At 44.7% G+C, this 18,764-nt stretch overlaps 1 protein-coding gene across 1 annotated transcript in view; it reads right to left on the bottom strand.

The window, feature by feature from the left end:
- Positions 1 to 18,413, bottom strand: part of LOC144095476 (uncharacterized) — a 74,490-nt gene extending 56,077 nt beyond the window's left edge. Inside the window, exon 1 of the mRNA XM_077629204.1 lies at positions 18,398 to 18,413. Within this exon, the coding sequence (XP_077485330.1) occupies positions 18,398 to 18,413 (16 nt within the window). The remainder of the gene's footprint in view (positions 1 to 18,397) is intronic.
- Positions 18,414 to 18,764: the final 351 nt, after the last annotated feature.

The raw sequence follows: 18,764 nt of genomic DNA, 5'->3' as shown, positions 1-18,764 counted from the left end.
GATGCAGCAAGACATCTGCGAATGGTTGGCCGAAGAGAGATTTTAGCTTAATGATTCTCTACTAGCAACTCCAAATGCCGTCTGCCCCGCCTAGACCCTTTCCTCCAACTCAGTCCTCCGTACGGCCTCTCCCGCAGCGATGCTACGCTTTTGTGTTGCCTGTGGCTGAGAGTGGCGTTCACGAATGCCTACTCCAACTTAATCGCAATGGCAGACTCTCCTGCGTGTGAGATCTGTGGGTGCGACGAGACTATAGAACACCTTCTTTGTAACTGCCCTCGGTTTCAGCGTGAGCGTGCACTCCTTGCTGCAACGCTCTGCCGTTTAAATCCTCAGCCCTTTACTGAAGCCAAGATTCTGGGTCCTTAGAGTAAGCCTTCATCGCAGGCGACAGCTTTGAAGACACTTTTCAAGTTCTTGAAGGACTCAGGACTGAGTGCGAGATTGTGAACTATCAGGATGTGTCCTGAGTACCTTGCAAGTAACGGCCAACAGACATGTGGAAAAGTGATCATGTTCCTTTGTTCTCTCCCTTTTCTATCTCTCCCTCCGTACCCCTTTCAACATGTAGGGTAGCATACCGGGCGCTGCCTAGTTAACCTCCCTGCCTTTCTGTCTGTCTCTCTCTCTCTCTCTCACGAGTTTCAAGCGCAAACTCTGCGCATCTGCCTTGGACTGCCAAAATGTGCCCCTACAGCAGAAACTGTTCTCTTCGCGTGGGAAAAAAACAATTACTGCATGCGTTGCTGTTGACGTAATGACAGCACATATTCGACACCTCACACGCTTCATTGCCATCATCCCGTGATTGTTCCGGTAATTAGGCCGCGTAGGACATTCGTCAAAATCACACTGATGCTTATAGAGCCTAGCCTAATTCCATCGCAATTCACCTCTACCACAAGGCCGTCGTTTGCTTCATGTAGTCTACATAAACATCGGGCGCACCTTTGTATTCCTACAATTGCGAACATAGCCGGTGCATCATTGGCTGCTCTCAAACAGCTTACTTTGAAGCATCTGTATGGGGCATCAAAGGAACAACCACGCGGACGATGCTGCCTGAACTGTCCTCATTGCAGACTTCCAGTCTGTATTCCTATATCCAGACCTGACACAGTGTTTGCACTACGCTGGCTGGCGCTGTGACTCTCACTTTCTGCTGGGAATAGCAATCAGCTTTTCAACCGTCGCGTCAGGACATTAGACCCTGAACGGTGGCTTCGTCTTCGTCTTCCCCACAATATACCGCATCGCGACACAAGGTTGTTCTGCCGTCTGTGGCTCGGTGCTGTTTTACAAAGCAATGCAGATTCCGGATTTTTATAGCCAAGAGCCCTTCCTCTGAAACAAGTGCACGGTTGCGTAAAGACAATTGTACATCTCCATTGTGAGTGTCCCTGCTTTGGCTGCCTAAACACATAGGCTGCGTTATGGCCTGCTCTGCCTCTATCCTTGCTCTTTAACAGAAGATAGCATCCTAGGATTATGACCACATCAAACGACTGTCCTCAAGGTATACAAGGCACTGTTTTGTTTCCTGAGAGCGACTTGATTGAGGAACCAATCGTGCCTTTGCTCCTCTTCCTTCACCCTTTTCAGTCACCTCATCGCTCCTCTCCTGTGCAGGGTAGCCAACCGGAACACCCTTCCGGTTAACATTCCTGCCTTTCCTCTTATTCTCTTTTTCTTTTGTGCAGTTTTGATGACAGCCTAGTTCTACGCCTAGCTCTTGCACGAGATTTCAACTTATACTATTTTAATACGGACTTGCCTTATCTTACGATGTGATATATATTTTTGTCGGCGTTACAACCTCATTTCCGTCTTCGCCGCCTCACGCCTACTTTATCTGCTACTTGATTTTGTGAATTTTCCATGTCAATATTCGCAGACTAAAACTTATCGTATTTCTACCAGAAACTGATTGGTGCTCTGGCTCTTTCAGAAATTATTGATAGAGCAAGGATGCCTCCGCCAAAAAAGAATCTACTGACTTCTGCGACAAATGCGAGACATGCATACACGTTGCTTTACGATGCAAAAATTTCATCTGCCTCATTTTTCAGTCTTCGTAACCGAACGTCTGTCTCGCCATCTTCCACGGGTTTCAGGGACGTAGCCAAACAATACCCTTCAAGGGAACGGCCTGCGACGCTGGAGGAGCTGGTCGTCCATGTTGCGAAGTGCAGTGAGTAGAAAATTCATCACGATGAAATCAGCACAATTATTTATTTCAGAGAAACAGTATTTATTCTGTTATCAGACATCTGGTTTACATAAATGGCAATTTTTTTTACAACAAGAGGACCCTCTCTGCTTCATTTCGCGTTGCTTGAATATGCGACAATTTGGAACGGTTTGACCGGCTGCGCAGAAACCCAGTGGGCATACAGGTTCGCCAGAGCAGACGGGGCTGGAAGCATTTCACTGCGATGTCAAGTCAGACATGAGCCGATGTGATGCGCTGCAGAAATCCACAAAATGCAACATCAAAACGCCGGCCTAATTATGTCTATTGGGATAAACGAGAAGTTGGACATCAGAATGACTGCTCGACTTTGTAGCCCCCCCCCCCCCCCCCCTCGCACAAGATTTTTTTATCCTAGCAGAGAAATCACTCTAAATAAACTTGAAGGATTATGTATGTATAAAGCTTTGTCATGATCCATCACGAAGAGAAAAAAAACAAAATAAATCACCAGAGGATAATAGAAATGCGTGCTACGGAGACCGCAACAGCCCTTTTAGTGCATTCTTTTGACTTTCACGTCATAATTCTTCTGAAACACTGAAGCGAAATGAATTAGTCTAAGAATAAATGGCTCTGTCAAAATGTGGGTCTTCTTACATGCTGTCTTGAGTTGATGAACATTGCTTTTGCAATAGCAATTTTCGCATTCCGTCAACGCGAGGCTAGAGTGGCAACCTGTTTGCAGCCAATTTTTTATTCTTGTTGTTTTCTTCTTTCTAACGCACAGGTTCATTTGTGCTCTGGCATGAAAACAAACTGAATGTGTCAGGAAATCAAAATGAAAATGCCTTCGGAGAGGAAATCATATACTCGTTCTAACCGCTACGATGTAAGTGCCTTTGAAATCGCCACCTGTGACTCGTATTGTCATGTTGGGCTGAGTGATTCTAAATGACGCCCAGACTTTTGCTTCTACCCCTCCGTTAAATAGTACTGGCTAAATCAGATTTTTTAAACACAGCGTCAAAGCTGCAGAAGGAAACGGGACGTAATTAGTCGTTACACAAGCTGCAACGAAGAAATGCAGAAGGCGAAATACACAAAAACAGAGACACACAACTCGAACGCAGCTTGTCTTGAACCGTGCTTCAACCATGCACCATAAAGCCAGAAAAAAATTATATGAATGAATCGCGAATGCGATACCAAATGAAGAGCGTTAGTTAAGTCGTTTTGACCAACGCTTTCAACAAATTCGGGTAAAAACGTGTATGTGCAGAAACGACAATTCACCTTATACCATCCGCATCTTCTGCGACCACTGGCTCGCCCACCATGGACCTCTCAATGTCGTCCCCAATTACGGCTTCGAGGAACAAAGGTCGTCGGTATGAATCCCTCGCACGCACCAGGTTTTAACTCGCCTAAAAACTTTGTATGCCAAATAGTGCCGATTCGTTTGCCCCACTCCGGACTCTCTGCACTGAACGGGTGGGCCACAATTTTGTCACCAATGGCGGTCCCACGTGGCGCTAGTCTCGGCACCCTCTCATATGGTGCATAAATGGCGGAACGCCAGCATAGTGGGCAAACCGGCTCAGATGTGGGCCCGACGGCTTTGCGCGCGTGTTCACGTGATGGGAGGTTACGTTTTGCATGATGCTGCACCAATTTGATCACATGACCAGCAGCTATCTTCAATTCTCGTACGGGCAAGAAACCTTCGAATGGCATGAAGCATGACATTTGCGGCATCAAAAGAGCATATGCTTCATGTCTCAGTCGTTCGATGCATTGGTCGGCGGAACCGTATTATACACAACACATATAATAGACTTCTTCGGTGTGCCGGTTTGTGGTGCAAAGGTTAGACTCCTTGCACCATCCCATGTGATCTCGAGTTAAAATGTGATGCGTGTCGAATGAACTCGTATGTGTAGTCGTAAGTTGTATCTCTACATTGCGTCCATGCAAGGCGATACTTGACTTCGGTAGAATCGGAAGTTGGGCTGGTTGGGTGACGTCGAAGGAAAAACCTCAACGCGTACAAGGATTCAGGACGAATAATAAGAACTACACAACAGAGGCGTTGTCCGGTAGCTAAAGTTTCGTTCAGAAAAAATCGACAGTTATCAGCTTAGAATAAGGTGCACGCGCAGCAGTAACACGAGGCAATCTATTTAAAACTTTAGCATGCCGCTGTTTGATACCGCCTGGGACACATCATGAGCTACCCAAGAAACGTACTTCTGCATCATCAAATGTGATAGATGGCGTGCTGATGCACGTGCCTCCGGTTTTCTTTCTGATATTAACCGCATTCATTGACTCTAGCGCGCGTTGCTTACAATGCAGCTGTAGTAGACAGTTTCTTCAAATATTGGCTTACATTCCTTTGTTTTCACAATCACTTCGTTTATTTGAAAATCCCGAAAATGCTCTTTCGTGGCCTTTCAGCTAATATGCAAACAATATCACGCCTGTTCAGTGTACACCTCCTCACATGTGAACGCAATACGATACACAACCGACCACACACAGACTACTAATATTGACGTGTGCCGCACCGAGCATCTAAAGAAGTGCACTTCATTCCTGTCATAGATATGATCACACGCCAACGCACAAAGGCCTTCTACCTGAATGTGCGAACGTAACACATTAACGAGTTCAGCGTTCTAATGTTAACGCTTACATGTTCGATGTTATCGTTAACGATTCCTGTGTGTTCCAGGCTTTGTTCAACCTTTTTTCATCCATAAGGGGTGTTTCACCTAAGGTTTTACAGAATTTTAAAACAGGCTTTTTGAGTTAGAAGATCTCTTTTTTATAATAGCATTCTCAGCTTTCTACTACATCTTAACACCGATAAGACATGCTGACTATTAGGCTCGTTATCGTATATTGAATTGTAAAGTCTTTAACACTTCCGGTTAAGTTCCTTAATTATTGAGAGGAGTGTGGCCTACAGTAAGTAACAACGATATCAGTTTTCAGAATTTCTAACACACGGTTACTCTGGCCGCTGTGGCCCAACAAATATTCGCTACATCGCGCCAAATTAAATGCGCTTTCGAGAAGCTTGCAGGCAAAGGGCTCACTAAGGTGCACGAAACTCATCGAAATAGCCAAAATGTCTTTCGCTGCAGCGCCTATGGTAACTGCGTTTTCGAAGTTCTAACAGCTGATGTCGATGTTACTTACGGTGCGCTACATGCCTCCTAATAGTTAAGGAGGCGATCCGCAATAGGTAAAAAGCTGACTATTCAATATTAGTTACCTAGCCTGCTAGTTAGACCACCTGAGCTGTATTCTGATGTTCTACAGCGCTGACACTCCAAGCAAAATCATCCGTCACATCTATCAGTGACGCAGCAACATCGCCTTCCTGCCGCTCACCAGTGTCATTTCCTGTCGCCTCTTCCCAGATTACCGCAATACCACGAAGAACTCTGCGAATTCTTTATTCCGGTTTATGGTCAACCAGTTGACCAACGTGACGTCCGCTATTGTACAGAGCATGGGCTAGTAACCAGAAAGGCAAGTTCCAGTCGTGCTGGTGTGCTGCAGTGGAACTTCAGAGGCATTTCCACGAAGGTGGGAGAGCTCAAGACCCGACTTCAAATTCACAAGCTCCAGGTATGGGCCATGTTGCTACAGGAAACAAGCGCCTTGTCATCGATTCCGGGCTTCAGTGCCTACATGTCTCCTTCAATGACAGACCGTCGTGTACAAACTGCTGCTCCACCGGGATAGGCGGCGGTGTCTGTGGACCCACGTTTTCCGCATGTACGCCTTGCTCTCGAAAACTGAAAAAGAGTACTGCGGGCATGATGTATGTCCAAGCAGAAGAGGGAAATACATACAGGGGTAAAGCAAAGCAAGTACGATAGTACCGAACACTAGAGATGCCACAAAATAAACAATGAAAAAACAATTGAAAATGTTTTTATAGTGCGACTACTAAGCCAGCAGTGAAGATATTAAGAATGATTGGACAGCAACGAAAAGTTCTGCGGTAGATCCTTCCATTCAGCAACTGTTCTTGGTAGAAAAGAAAACTTATATGTATTTGAGGGTGCAAAAATAGGTTTCAGGCTAAGGGTATTCTTTTCGCGTAAGGCTCGACTAGAATCACTAGCGATGTGATTTTCGGATCGAATACGAAGTCGATAAACGTATAATGAATGAATGAAGTTAAGACGAGCTTTCTTCTATCTGCTAATGGTTTTAAGTCTGCAAGTTTCAGCATGGGCAGAAGGAGAGTCTAGGTGCCAGTAACAGTTGAAAATAAAGTGAGCCACAAGACGTTGCATTTTTTTCTAGTTTTTGGGTGTCATCTGTAGTGTAGGGATCACATACAATGCTGGCATATTCGAGCTTCGGCCTTAAAATGAATTTATATCCCTTCAGTATTAGTATTAGGGCACTAGGGCAACCACCCATCCAAAACTTGAGAAGTCCTAACTTTTTGCGGGCGGAGGAAGATATATTATCGATGTGCTTCATCCATTTTAGCCAAGACGTTATTGTGACACCTAGATACTTATATCCTTTTACATCTCTGATGGCGTTGTTATTTACGTTGTATGTAAAATTAAGTTGAGTAGTATGTTTACTGATGCAGAAAGAAACTGTTTTGTCAAAGTTAATAACCATTATCCATTCGTTGCACCATTTTGCTAATAATTGTAGATTTGCGTTCAAAATAGGCTGGTCAGACACAAATTTGATAGTATTAAATATACTGCAGTCATCCGGAAACAACTTTATGAACGCAGAAGGTTCAACAGCTTCATTTAGGCCGTTTATGTAGATATTGGAGAGTACTGGACCCAAAACCGATTCCTGAGGCACACCTGAGTAAACCTCTAAGAATCGAGAGATGGCTCCATCAATGTTGACGAACTGTTTCGTTTTAATAAATATGATGTGACCCAATGAAATATTTGATCTGGAATGCCTATTAATTTCAATTTTGTTGCCAGTTTATGATGAGGGACTCTATCAAAGGCTTTGGAATAACCTGAAAAAACATGCCCTGGCCACGCTGGTCAAACACTTTGACAAGTTCGTCTACAGTGACCACTAGCTGTGTTGTTGTGGAGAATCCTCGACGGAAGCGTTGTTGCGCTTTGGTCATTATTCCCGGCTGGTCTAAAAAATTGTCAAGGTATTTGGTGAGTACCTGTTCTAGCACTTTTCAGGAAGGGAAATCAGTGAAATATGGCGGTAATTACCAACTTGCAGTCGGTTGCCACTTTTAGAAACCGGAACCCCGTGGGAACTTTTCTATTTATTTGGTGCTAAGCCTGATTCTTCAGACTTAATAAATATTATCAAAAAATTCTTTGCTATTTCAGCGTACACTATAAGAAAGGTAGAGGGAGTTTTATCGGGGAAGGGGGATTTTTTGTGGTCTAGCCGCAGGAGTAGTTCTACTATTCCTTCTCTGCTAATAGTAATACTTCTTTGGAGACTTTTCAGGCAGCAGTCATTAAACGTTGTATTAGATTTGGTAAACACGCTTTGGAAGTAAGTATTAAAAGCATCGGCTGTCTCCTTTTTATCGGTAAAGGCCGAGTCGTTGACAATTATCTTGCCGAGTTTTCTAGTTACTTTGTTTGAGAGAAACTGCCAAAATCTACTGGGATTTTTTGTCACGAAGCGACCGGCGTCACACCAAAATACCGCTCTCTTGATTCTTGTAACTGTGGCGCAAGTTTAGCTTTTAGGCTGCTAATGATAGAAATGGCAGCGCTTTTTTATCTCGGATATCGTTTCAGCTTACGTTTAACGTGAATTATCTCTCTAGATATCCAAGGACTTCTCTTTTCTGCCTTCTTTTTTCTCTCTGGAATAAAGTTGCGCCGGCAGAAGTGACAGAGAGTCCTGAACCTTACCTAAAATGTATTACCATCACCACTCTCGAATGATTGTAGTGAATCTTCTGAATAGGAAACAATGCAAGGATGATCCGCTAAAGCAAAAATTTTTGACCTTTACGATCCTGGAAGAAATCTTCAGGGATCGACGTGGAAGTGAGCAACCAGAAAACACCAACTTATGGTCCGAGATTCTACATGCACTTCAGTAGTACAGTTTGTTATGCCATTTGGACAAAGGACTAGGTCTAACTCTGAATCTGTTGATTCACTTACACGAGTGGGGAATAGAGCCATCTGCGTAAGATTATAAGCTAGCAGTATGCCCAGAAGGGTGTCTGGACTTGGTACTTCATGCGTGCCAGTAGTCACCGATTCCCAGTCGACATTTGGAAGTTTCAAATCACCTGCTATTGTCATGTTGTGTCTTCGGTATTTTCCGAGCCGATCACACAGTTTCAACATAAAGTCATGGTGAACTCCACGCGCTCGGTAGACACCAACGATGACAATAGGATTACCAAAAAGGTCAATTTGACACAACACACTTTCATGCTCACTGCCGATGGGAGGCAGAGCATGAGATGATAATCCATATTTAACTAGAATCGCAACTACGCCTGCCCTCGATAAGCTATCCTTGCGGTAGCCAATGTAAGAAGGTGGGAAAATGCAACTGTCAAGCACATGAGGCTGCAACCATGTTTTAGAGATAACCATCACATGTGTATCGTAAGAAAGTGAAACATGCTTAAGACGTTCCTGCTGGTTGCACACACTTCGCGCATTCAAACAAATAAGGCGAAAATCTTTCAGCTCAGTCAACCCGTGATTATCAAGGCGTCAGAGCTCTTCAGGCTGCTTCGTGCTACGCAACAGCACCCTCCACTGCTTCTCATCGTCCCACGCATAAAGGTCGTCATTCATCAGCAGTTTGTCATTGACCAGCTTTGCTTTATCATTAGGGCGATGATCATCTTCAATGGACTGCCGCAATTTCTTTCTTTTCTGTTGTGTGACGTATGAGTAATCGTAAGAAACCGACACCCCAGAACCCTTGAGTTTCAAACAGTTTGGAAAGATTGCAAGCTTTTCATTGTAGTTAAAGACGAAAATTACTGGCTGGGGTGGATCGTTGTTGGGTTTGGCAATTTGGTGGACCCGTTCAATTGTGCTCACTGAGACGCCTGTTTGTCTTCACACACTTTCAAGAGGTCCTTTTCTTCTCAGTCAGCTCTCGTTTATTTTGGGCTTTCTTTTATACCAAACACCACGACCTTGTTCCGGCGGGCGTGGTCCTCGTAATCCACCATTTTCTAGCCTTGTGTTGCCAAGGCTTTTTGCAAATGCTTCACTGATTCCTCAAGTTGCCGTATCTTTTTTTCGTAAGGCTTGCATAATTCCAGAACTCCTTCTAGTTTTGCTTGTTTTAAGTTTATCTCTGAAAATGTTGCATCGTGACTCCCGTTACATGCCTTCATATAATGCAATTCTTTCAGAATTATCCTTAATGTTTCCTTTTGTCCGGGACCTCGATTAGGCTCAACGTAATCATAAGAGCAGACCAGCAGTCAACACCATGCAAACACACTTCTGAGGTCATGGCAGGATCATAACTGCATAATGGCTGGTACGAATTGAACAATATGGATTGTAGAAGCTAACCTGCACAACCAGCCAAGAAAATTTAGCAATGCTGCTCTGAAGAATATATATATATATATATATATATATATACCACTGAAACAGAAAGCTCTCAGTCACTGCTGCACTTTCTATACTTTTGTGTCTTTAATTAAAAACATCATATGAGCTAGCAGAAAAGTAGTTTAATCGTCCGCATAAATGTGTGCCCGTTTGCGTGTGCGTGCGCGCGTGCGTGCGTGCGCGTGCGCGTGTGCGTGTGTGTGTGTGTGTGTGTGTGTGTGTGTGTGTGTGTGTGTGTGTGTGTGTGTGTGTGTGTGTGTGTGTGTGTGTGTGTGTGTGTGTGTGTGTTAAGGAACCACGTCAATGTGATTGGCACCTCATTGCATATTTTTAATTAAAGGAACTAAAGTAAAACAGTTCCGGTGAGCATTCAGTTTCAGTATGTTCTTGATGTGATTGCTTTTTTTCTTTTGATAAAAGCACAGGTTAATTACGAGCCAGGGTAGCTAACGTTTCCCGCTTGGTGCAGTTGAGACCCGCTATGTAAAGGATCACAGTCTAGTGGGTGCAATATGTTCCTGCTTTTCACAGACAGACGCAGGCACTATCAAATTGCTGACAGGTAAGTGCGGGGACCGAAATATGTGATATTCAGTACCCACTTTTGAGTTTGCATCTTAACATCTCGTTAAAAAGTTTCAATATCTCTATTGTTCGCTCACCATTTCGACGTCATATTTCTGTCGCTAGAAGCACGCGCAAGGCCAATGCGGCAGATATAAAATCACTGGATGTATAGAATAGTACGGCAAACAAATTCTCAGGGTAAATTCATTATTGCGAACACCGCGAAAGAAAACGCCTTGGACGAAGAAGAACACTTACAGAGGAGGCTTCCTTTCTTCGTCCACGTTCCTTTCGCGCTGTTTCTAATACTGCAACATGAACCAACAAACCCAAGAAAAACTTCATTTATGAAAAGAATATTGAGACATGCAAACGAAAAGGCGAAGACTTGTTGCATTTCATTTCTGGCTCGAGCGTTTCCCGCAATTCATATATGTACTCAAATACTGGTCACAAAGATATGAGTGTAGAGAGCACTTTCCTTCGGCTGTACTGCAAGTGAAGCGCGTAATACAGGACTGAACATCTTCTGATTCATGCTGCAACTGAAGAACAAGTCACCATTTAAGTTGGAACCAACTTTGCGACGCACCCGGTATGAAGACAACGTCGCGCCCAATGAGCCCTTATTTGGTCGCAAAGACATTTTCGAAACTACCAACACGTGCACAAGAGATCTGCAGCAGCAAAGTTTATTTTTGTTATTGTTCCGCTCCATGCTGTTTCTTATTTGCAACATATAAAACTAGCTTCAGACCGAGGAAAAGTTGCAACTCAAAGCAATGCTATAGCGCATCCAAGAAAGAACAGCAGGGCTCCTTAATACTTGCAGATTAACAGCAGAAAGAACTGCACGAAAAATAAATCAATAAAGTTGCCCTAGCATGATTTCCTCCAAGTTTCATTGTATACAGAATGTTTTTTTCGGTAATTGGTGGTGTTTTATTTGCACACACTTGAGTGGACGTCGTTTTACACCTGTGGTGTCTTAACCGAGTATGACTGCCATTTCATATTTCAATTTTGAGGCCTTGGACATGGAACACGCAACATTTGTTCGTTGTCTTTGCTACGGTGGCTCTCCTCTCCGTGGGTAAGCAACTGTCAGTTGAGCAACAGTCAGGCCTTTAAACAGCAACCTAGAGATGGCTGAGCAACCCTTTGCTCAGATTATTCCTTTGATGATTATTTCTACCTTTCACTTCTGGTGCTTAGTCTATGCGAGTACATCCTGCTTTGAGCTTCCCTTAGTAAAAAAGGGTCTCGTTTTTTCTGTATAGCTGTGGAAGGAATTGTTAAAGTTGTAATAATTAATGCGGTGTGTAAATCTAAGGAAGCAATACAACGCATGATTGAGAACATAAAAGCCGAAGTACCACGCTAGAAAAGCAAATTTATATAAAGGAAGCGAGCATCCTCCAGCATGGGAGGAAACACCAGTGTAGTATACGTAGTGAGATAAAGGAAGTCGTTATGTATGACATTTATCTAGGAGAAGTAGCGAGAGCAGATCCAGACAGTAAGGAGGAAAGGGCTCATTGAATGAGGCTGCGTTAAAGTGTAGTTCGCAGGGACTTTTCGCAGGGTTGCAGATGGTAGAATACACAGACAATTTGCAGACATGTGCCAGTGGTTTTTCTTGTGCAGTGAAAATAACTGGACGGAATTATGATAATAGAATTTGCAGGCAGCCTCACAAGGGAATCGCAGTAGCGATCGCTCAAGCGCCAACACAACCAGAATTGTCCGGTTGTATGAAACGCGTGACAGTGCTATGGCTAGATTTTGATTTGAATCCTAACTGATAAATTGCTGGTTTTAAAGGTTACTACTTTGAATATTGTTTTGTAATTTGACACTGTAATGAATGTGCGCTGATAAGAATATAATGAGCAGAGTTCTCGCAAAAAGACTGCAATGGAACTGCAAAAAAAAGATCCATCTAGAAACTGCTAAATCCCTTACAACGCGAGCACGTTTATTCATAATTTTTGGGCTTTTATTAGACTTCGCTAATAAGCGATGATGTTTAATATTAATACGCACTCATTCGCCCCAGGGCTTCACTAAAAAGCTTGTACTGTCTTTGCCAAATTAGCCGGTCTTCGGGTTATGTTTTTCGCTGTACTGTAGGGCGTTAAGTTTATAATTCTCTGCTAGGTAAGGAGAACCTTTGTCCTCACCTGTCTAGACCTTTTGGTCTTTAGGTGTGTTTTGTGGACTCCATTACGCGGCGTTTAAAACAACCGCTTTGCTTGGTTACTTTCGGCAAAGGCAGTAGCTTGAATAAGAATACTTTTCAAAGAATATGGTACCAAACCATTAAACAATTCGGCGCTGTAAGATAATGTGCACAGTCGCGCGAAAGCGCCGTGGCAGCAGGCAGCAGTCTAATATGGTATGGTATAGGATTGTATTCTAAAGTATGGTATGGTCGGGTACAGTATGGCATGGTACGGTATGGTATAGTATGATATGTCGGGGCTATGGTATGACGGGTTGAAAGTCCCAAATAGGAAACGGGGTACTAGAGACACCATGCGGAGGACTGTGCATCCATCACGGCGGCTTGGGGTTTTTTGACGTGCATTGACACCGCACACTCAAGCTTTTATAATACCACTGCTGTAGAAGCTTTGACCAAAAGCAGTGCGCTTTTGGTTAACTTATCAAGTTCCTTTTGTTTTGAAATGTCTTGGCCGGCTGCGCAGCCGGTATGTATGCGAGGAATCTTTACAGGGCTTGTCGAAATTCGTTGCTCTCGTGGGAACTCTGGGCTGCATATAAATTTAACTTTAAAAAAGTGTGGGCTCTGCATTGCCACCCTGGGTGGCGCAACTTCTGCTTTTTTTTAGATTGTCGATTGCTATCAAGAATGTCACACCGCACAGAAAATGAAATAATCTGCAACAAAATATGAAAGCTTCCTGTCACCTTTGTCATGAAAACAGAACTGAAGTGTTCAAAAGGAGCAATTGCTTATTAGCGTCTATCCAAGCGCAGCCACACGAATTCAATGAATGCTAAGCAGCTTTCACAGAGCCTTCGCGGTCTTCTGTGCAATGTTCACGACGGAGAAGAAAGCAACGAAATCATGCACATATTATTTTATTGAGCCTCTGCTTTAATGCGGTGGACTGCATCCCATTGGATTCCTGCTTAAATATGCGGTCCCTCATGAACACCTTCAATACTTATTGGTAAAAAAATGAATACAGTAATCGGAAGCGATGTAGTTGAGAGGTCATTTTGTACTCACGGGAATTGTGCTTCCCATACCACACAACAATAGAATAGGTTAAATACTAGTGCACTGCACGCAACATGAGAATAAAAGGATGCCGCGAGGAGGAGGGGGGGGGAGTGAGCGGGGGGATAAGAGATTTTAAAACTTGGTTTATTCGGCCTTCTTGAAAATTCATGCCCAGTAAAGACATCGAAGTTAATGCACAAGGTTGTCATGCCTCGGAGGGACTATTACACGAAGGGCAACCTTCAGCAATCATCCGGAGGAAAACATTCACTGCGAATTTTTATTTAAAGGGCCGAACAGCTTCTATTCAATAAAATAGGAATGAATAACTAGCACACTAACCATACATTCAGCATAAATTTCAGCCCATGAGAAGTAAAAAGCGTCTTGCTAATGTAACAAAGAAAATCTCCCACTAAGATATGAAATTGATTCAGCAGATTTCAATGACAGAATATTGCCGAAATTGAGGTTGTTATTCAGTGGCTGGAAAGGAATTTACACTAAACGCCAGAATGCGCCTCGTTTTGATACATTCGCACATCTATATTATTTACGGTATTCCTTCGCATATAGTGCGCACATCTCAGATCGATCTCCGGGCGATGGCGTAGATAGGTGACACTTGCAGGTTATGAATATTCACTTACTGCCCTGAATAAAGAGAAGCTAACTTCTTCATCAGCACTCCCGGTTTTTGAGGAACAAGGAACGAACAAAGCATGGACTGGAAATCCTGTGTCTCGCTAATTATTTACTTTGGATGATTTTTGCATCGGTATTCCTTAATTCGCGACGCTCAACCTGCACATTACAAATCTACAATCTGCCATAAAGTAAATAACCATTCGCACGAATCCTTGTAAGTTGTATTATGTGCAGGACATGCGCACAGAAAACAAGCACCGGTCATGTATACAGAACTGTAGCAGTGTTATCACATTTTTCGAAACAAAACAGAAGAAAAATACTTTTAAAATACGTGATGCGACTCCTTAGAAAATGTCTTTGTCGGAGTAATCCGTGGGCAGTCAAGTCTCTATCAACTCCAAGGCCACAAGGACGGGATCTGAAGGCGCAGGCTTCTTTGCCAAACCTGTAACCCTAGCAAGCCGAGCACCATGCCGGATCACAGCTTGTACCCATTTTGAGGAAACCGGTGGGTACCCGGCCGGCAGCGGGAGTCGAACCCACTACCTCCCGAAGACGAGGCGGGTGCTCTACCACGAGGCCACGAGTGTTTTTTTTTCTTTATTGCCTGGCTTTGACACAGAAAATTGCACATAACAAACAATCAACAAAAGACAAACGCTATGTACACCCGACTCGAAGTCAGCCAGCATGAGTCTGGCTTCGTCAACTTAAAATTCACGCAGTGTAAAGAGTGGCTCTAGTCTTCAGAGCCACTCCGGAGGCTCCGCTGCGGCCTTCTGAATGGCCAGAAACATGTCCATACTTTCTCGAAAGTAGATTCGGGCTGGTCTTGCGTCTCGGTCACAGTGAAAGCCTGCCATTCTCGAGCGCCATATACAGTGGAGGCCTGTCAGCATTATTAAATCATAAGGCACCCCATCCTCATTTTCAACACATAAGTAACGGATGCCATACGGGTCTAGTGGAAATTCTTTAAGGTTCGCTGTAATACATCCCAAAAATAAACCCCTTCCCAACAGTGTAAAAATACATGGTCTATTGTTTCAGGCTTTCTGCAAATTAAACAGTGAGAACCCCAGGGTAAAAATAATTCCTTTCCCTCTAAAAATTTTTTAACCGGTAAGGTTCCGGTGTGCAGCTTAAAAAAGAAGGTTTTGGTTCCTGATGGCACCTGCATGTTTTTAACTCTCTTTAAAACATCTTTGCCTTGGCCTCCACTGTACAAGGCCCTGTACAAGGGCACCGGGAAAACTACATCGCACAAAGCACGGTACAGTTTCTTTCGTTTCACAGTCGACAGAAAGTCATTTGAAAACCGCGCGGAAAGAAACCTTACACTGGCTACGATTTCCCGGTAAAAACCGGTGACCCTACTGTAAACGTCAGCAGTTCCGACTATGTACTCTGGAAGCCGATGCCGCAGCCTAACTTGGCATACGGTACGAAAAAACGGGTCTCTTGTGTCCCGAAGAAACAAAAAACGATTGACCAGCTGTCTCAAAAACAAATGGCCCAGTCCCAGCCCGCCGTCTTGAACCCGTCGGAACAGGTTGGTCCGGCTGCAGCGCTCCCATTCAGACGACCAGACAAAGATGGCGAAAATTCGGTGTAGCTTTTGAATACTTAACCGTGAACAGTGCAACACCTGCATGACGTACCAGAGCCTGCTGATAAAGAACAAGTTGCAAACAGTGGCTCTGGCGAAAATGGACAAGGTCGTTCCTTTCCACTTATCAGCTCTTTCCCGTATCTCTTTAATCTGTCCTGTCCAATACTGTTCACTGTCACGGTAAGCAGCGAGTGGAACGCCCAAGTATTTATCTGGCGTCGTCGTCCAAGGCACGCTGGCAAACCGCTCCGGCCTAGATGCCCACCTTCCGTGCCAAAGTCCGAGGCACTTCGACCAGTTAACCCCGCTTCCAGTAGCTTGGCTGAAATCTCGTACACATTGAACGGCCTCGCTTATGCCTCCCTCGTCAACGGCAAACACAGCAATGTCATCAGCGTACGCCAGAACCTTTACTTCGGCTGCTTGTAAACTGAATCCGGTAATACTTCTGTTTTTCAGTAGCTTCAAACAAAGGGTCTCCACATAAATACAAAATAAAAGGGGGCTGAGGGGACAGCCCTGGCGCACCGAACGCTGCACGCTAATGGGGGCCCCCAGACTCTTGTTAACGATCAATTTCGTCGTGCAGTTCCGGTACGCCAGGGCCACACCCTCGCGAATAACAGAACCAACGTTAACATGGCTTAATGCTGCAAACAAAAGTTCATGGGCAACGCAGTCAAAAGCCTTTTCTAAATCGATCTGGAGAATAGCCACCTTACCATTTGTGTCATCACAGGTTTCTAAGACACTGCGCGCAACGTGAATATTTGTAAAAATAGACCGCCCTTTAATCCCGCAGGTCTGATGCGGACCAACTAAGTGATGAATCACGGTCTGCAGCCTTCGCGCCAAAATCTTCATAAAAATTTTGTACTCAACATTAGTGAGTGCTATCGGTCGGTATGCTGTCACCAGTCGTAATCTGTCTGTGTCGTCTGTTTTGGGAATCAGCACAGTATGGGACGACCCATAGGACGGAGGCAGTGCTTTGACTTTAAAGGCTTCGTTAAAGATTACCCTCAAGACCAGGGAAATTACATGTTTAAATTCTTTGTAGAATGCCGCGCTGAAACCGTCCGGTCCAGGCGACTTTCCTGGGTTTAAACTATCTATTGATTGCTCGACTTCCTCTTGATTTATCTGCTGTTCTAATCTGTCTTTAGTTTCGTCGTCCAGACGCGGCATCTCGGCTAGAAACGCCTCCTTAAATGTGATAACATCTACCGGGTGCGATGCGAAGAGCGCCTGGTAATGCTCGAAAAAGGCTCCTTTGATGTGATCGATGTACGGTTTGGAAACACCTCCCCATTCTATTTCGTTAATGTGATTTCTTTCGGCACGGGTTTTTTCCAAACCAAGTGCTCGTTTCGTTGGCGCTTCCCCTGCAGCCATGTTTTCTGCCCTTGCCCTCACCAACGCTCCCCGATAACGTTCTTCTTCGATTATCTCTAGCTTTTGTTTGGTTTTTCTTATGTCCTCCATCCATTTACCAGGCGCTCGGCATTCCTGTTTTAACATCTTCTGAAGCAGTGTCTTTAGCTCAATTTCCTGTTGTTTTGCTTGATGACGTATACAAGTGGCTCTTTCTATTGCTTTTAATTTTAAAGTTTCCTTAGTGAGCTCCCACTGCTGCCATATCCTCATGTTGCTACTTGGTTCTATTTTTGCTACTTCTTCCCTTACAGCTCGGTTATAAAATTCGTCCTGAAGTAGCTTGTCATTCAACTTCCACATTTCCCATGAAAAACCATTCCCCTTCTTAATGAATCCTATGCAGCATTGAACCAAACCGTGGTCAGAAAATGATACCGGCATAACTACATAACTATTGCATTTAGGTACAGTTTCCGCGGATGCATAAATGCGGTCTAGCCGTGCGTGACTTGTGCCCTCGAATCGTGTGTACCTTACAGCACGCGTTCCTTCAAGACACTCTGCTACATCCTCGAGGTTGCAGTTCACAATCATTCGTAACAACACTTCGGTGCTTTTGTCTCGGAAACCTCGGAGGCTTGTCTTGTCGCGCGCACTAAGGACACAGTTGTAATCGCCCATAACAATCAGCTATCTGTCAGTGCGAAGCCGTTCTTCGACGCTTTCAAAAAACGCGGCTCGGTCATTAACCACATTAGGAGCGTAGAGGCAAACAATGCGCCAGTCTATGTTACTGAGCGAAAAATCTATGGACACGTGTCGACCCGACAAGCACGAATGATGACCGTGAACATCTATTCCCGGCAACTTCTTAACAAAAAGAATACAGCCAGCCGATGTGCCTACAGCATGGCTAACGACGGCAAAATACCTAGACGTGAAACGTCGCACCATGCTCCCGGTCTCTTCCTCACATCGACTTTAGTCTCCTGCACTGCCAGTATATCAATATCTTGCTCCATTATAAGTCTGTACAGCTGGCTTTGTTTTCTTTTACCTGCCAGGCCTCTGACGTTTAGGGTGGCGACTTTAAACGGAGTTGCAGAAGCCATTTTAACTTAGGAAGAAGAGACCGAAAGCACGGTGCTTACCTCCCGCGCCAAGCATGTCGCTAGACGATGCCGTCGCCGCCGGTGTCATCCGGCGCGAGCACGTGCTCCTGGTCAGGAGGCGCCTTGTCGCCGCCACGCTTCTCAGCCGGAACTTTTGGGCGCGGTCTCAGACCGGCCCGTCGTGCTTGGGGCGTCTTTGCCGGCGGTTCCCCGACGCTGGGCTCCGCTGCCTTCTCCCCGTCGGCCTTGGTCTCGGCGTGTGGCCGCTTCGCAGGTGTAGTCACGCCGACGTTCATGCGGGAGTCGTCCTTTTCGTCGTGGCTCTCGCTGGCGGCTTTCCGTTCCACGTGCACGGACGAGCTCGCTCCATCTTTGGGCGTTTCCACAGGCGTCGAAGATGGGTCAG

Source organism: Amblyomma americanum, chromosome 6 (assembly GCF_052857255.1).
Source record: "Amblyomma americanum isolate KBUSLIRL-KWMA chromosome 6, ASM5285725v1, whole genome shotgun sequence".
In the NCBI taxonomy this organism is placed as follows: domain Eukaryota; kingdom Metazoa; phylum Arthropoda; class Arachnida; order Ixodida; family Ixodidae; genus Amblyomma; species Amblyomma americanum.
The sequence above is the reverse complement of the archived record's forward strand: the minus strand, read 5'-3'. Positions and strand labels throughout refer to the sequence as shown.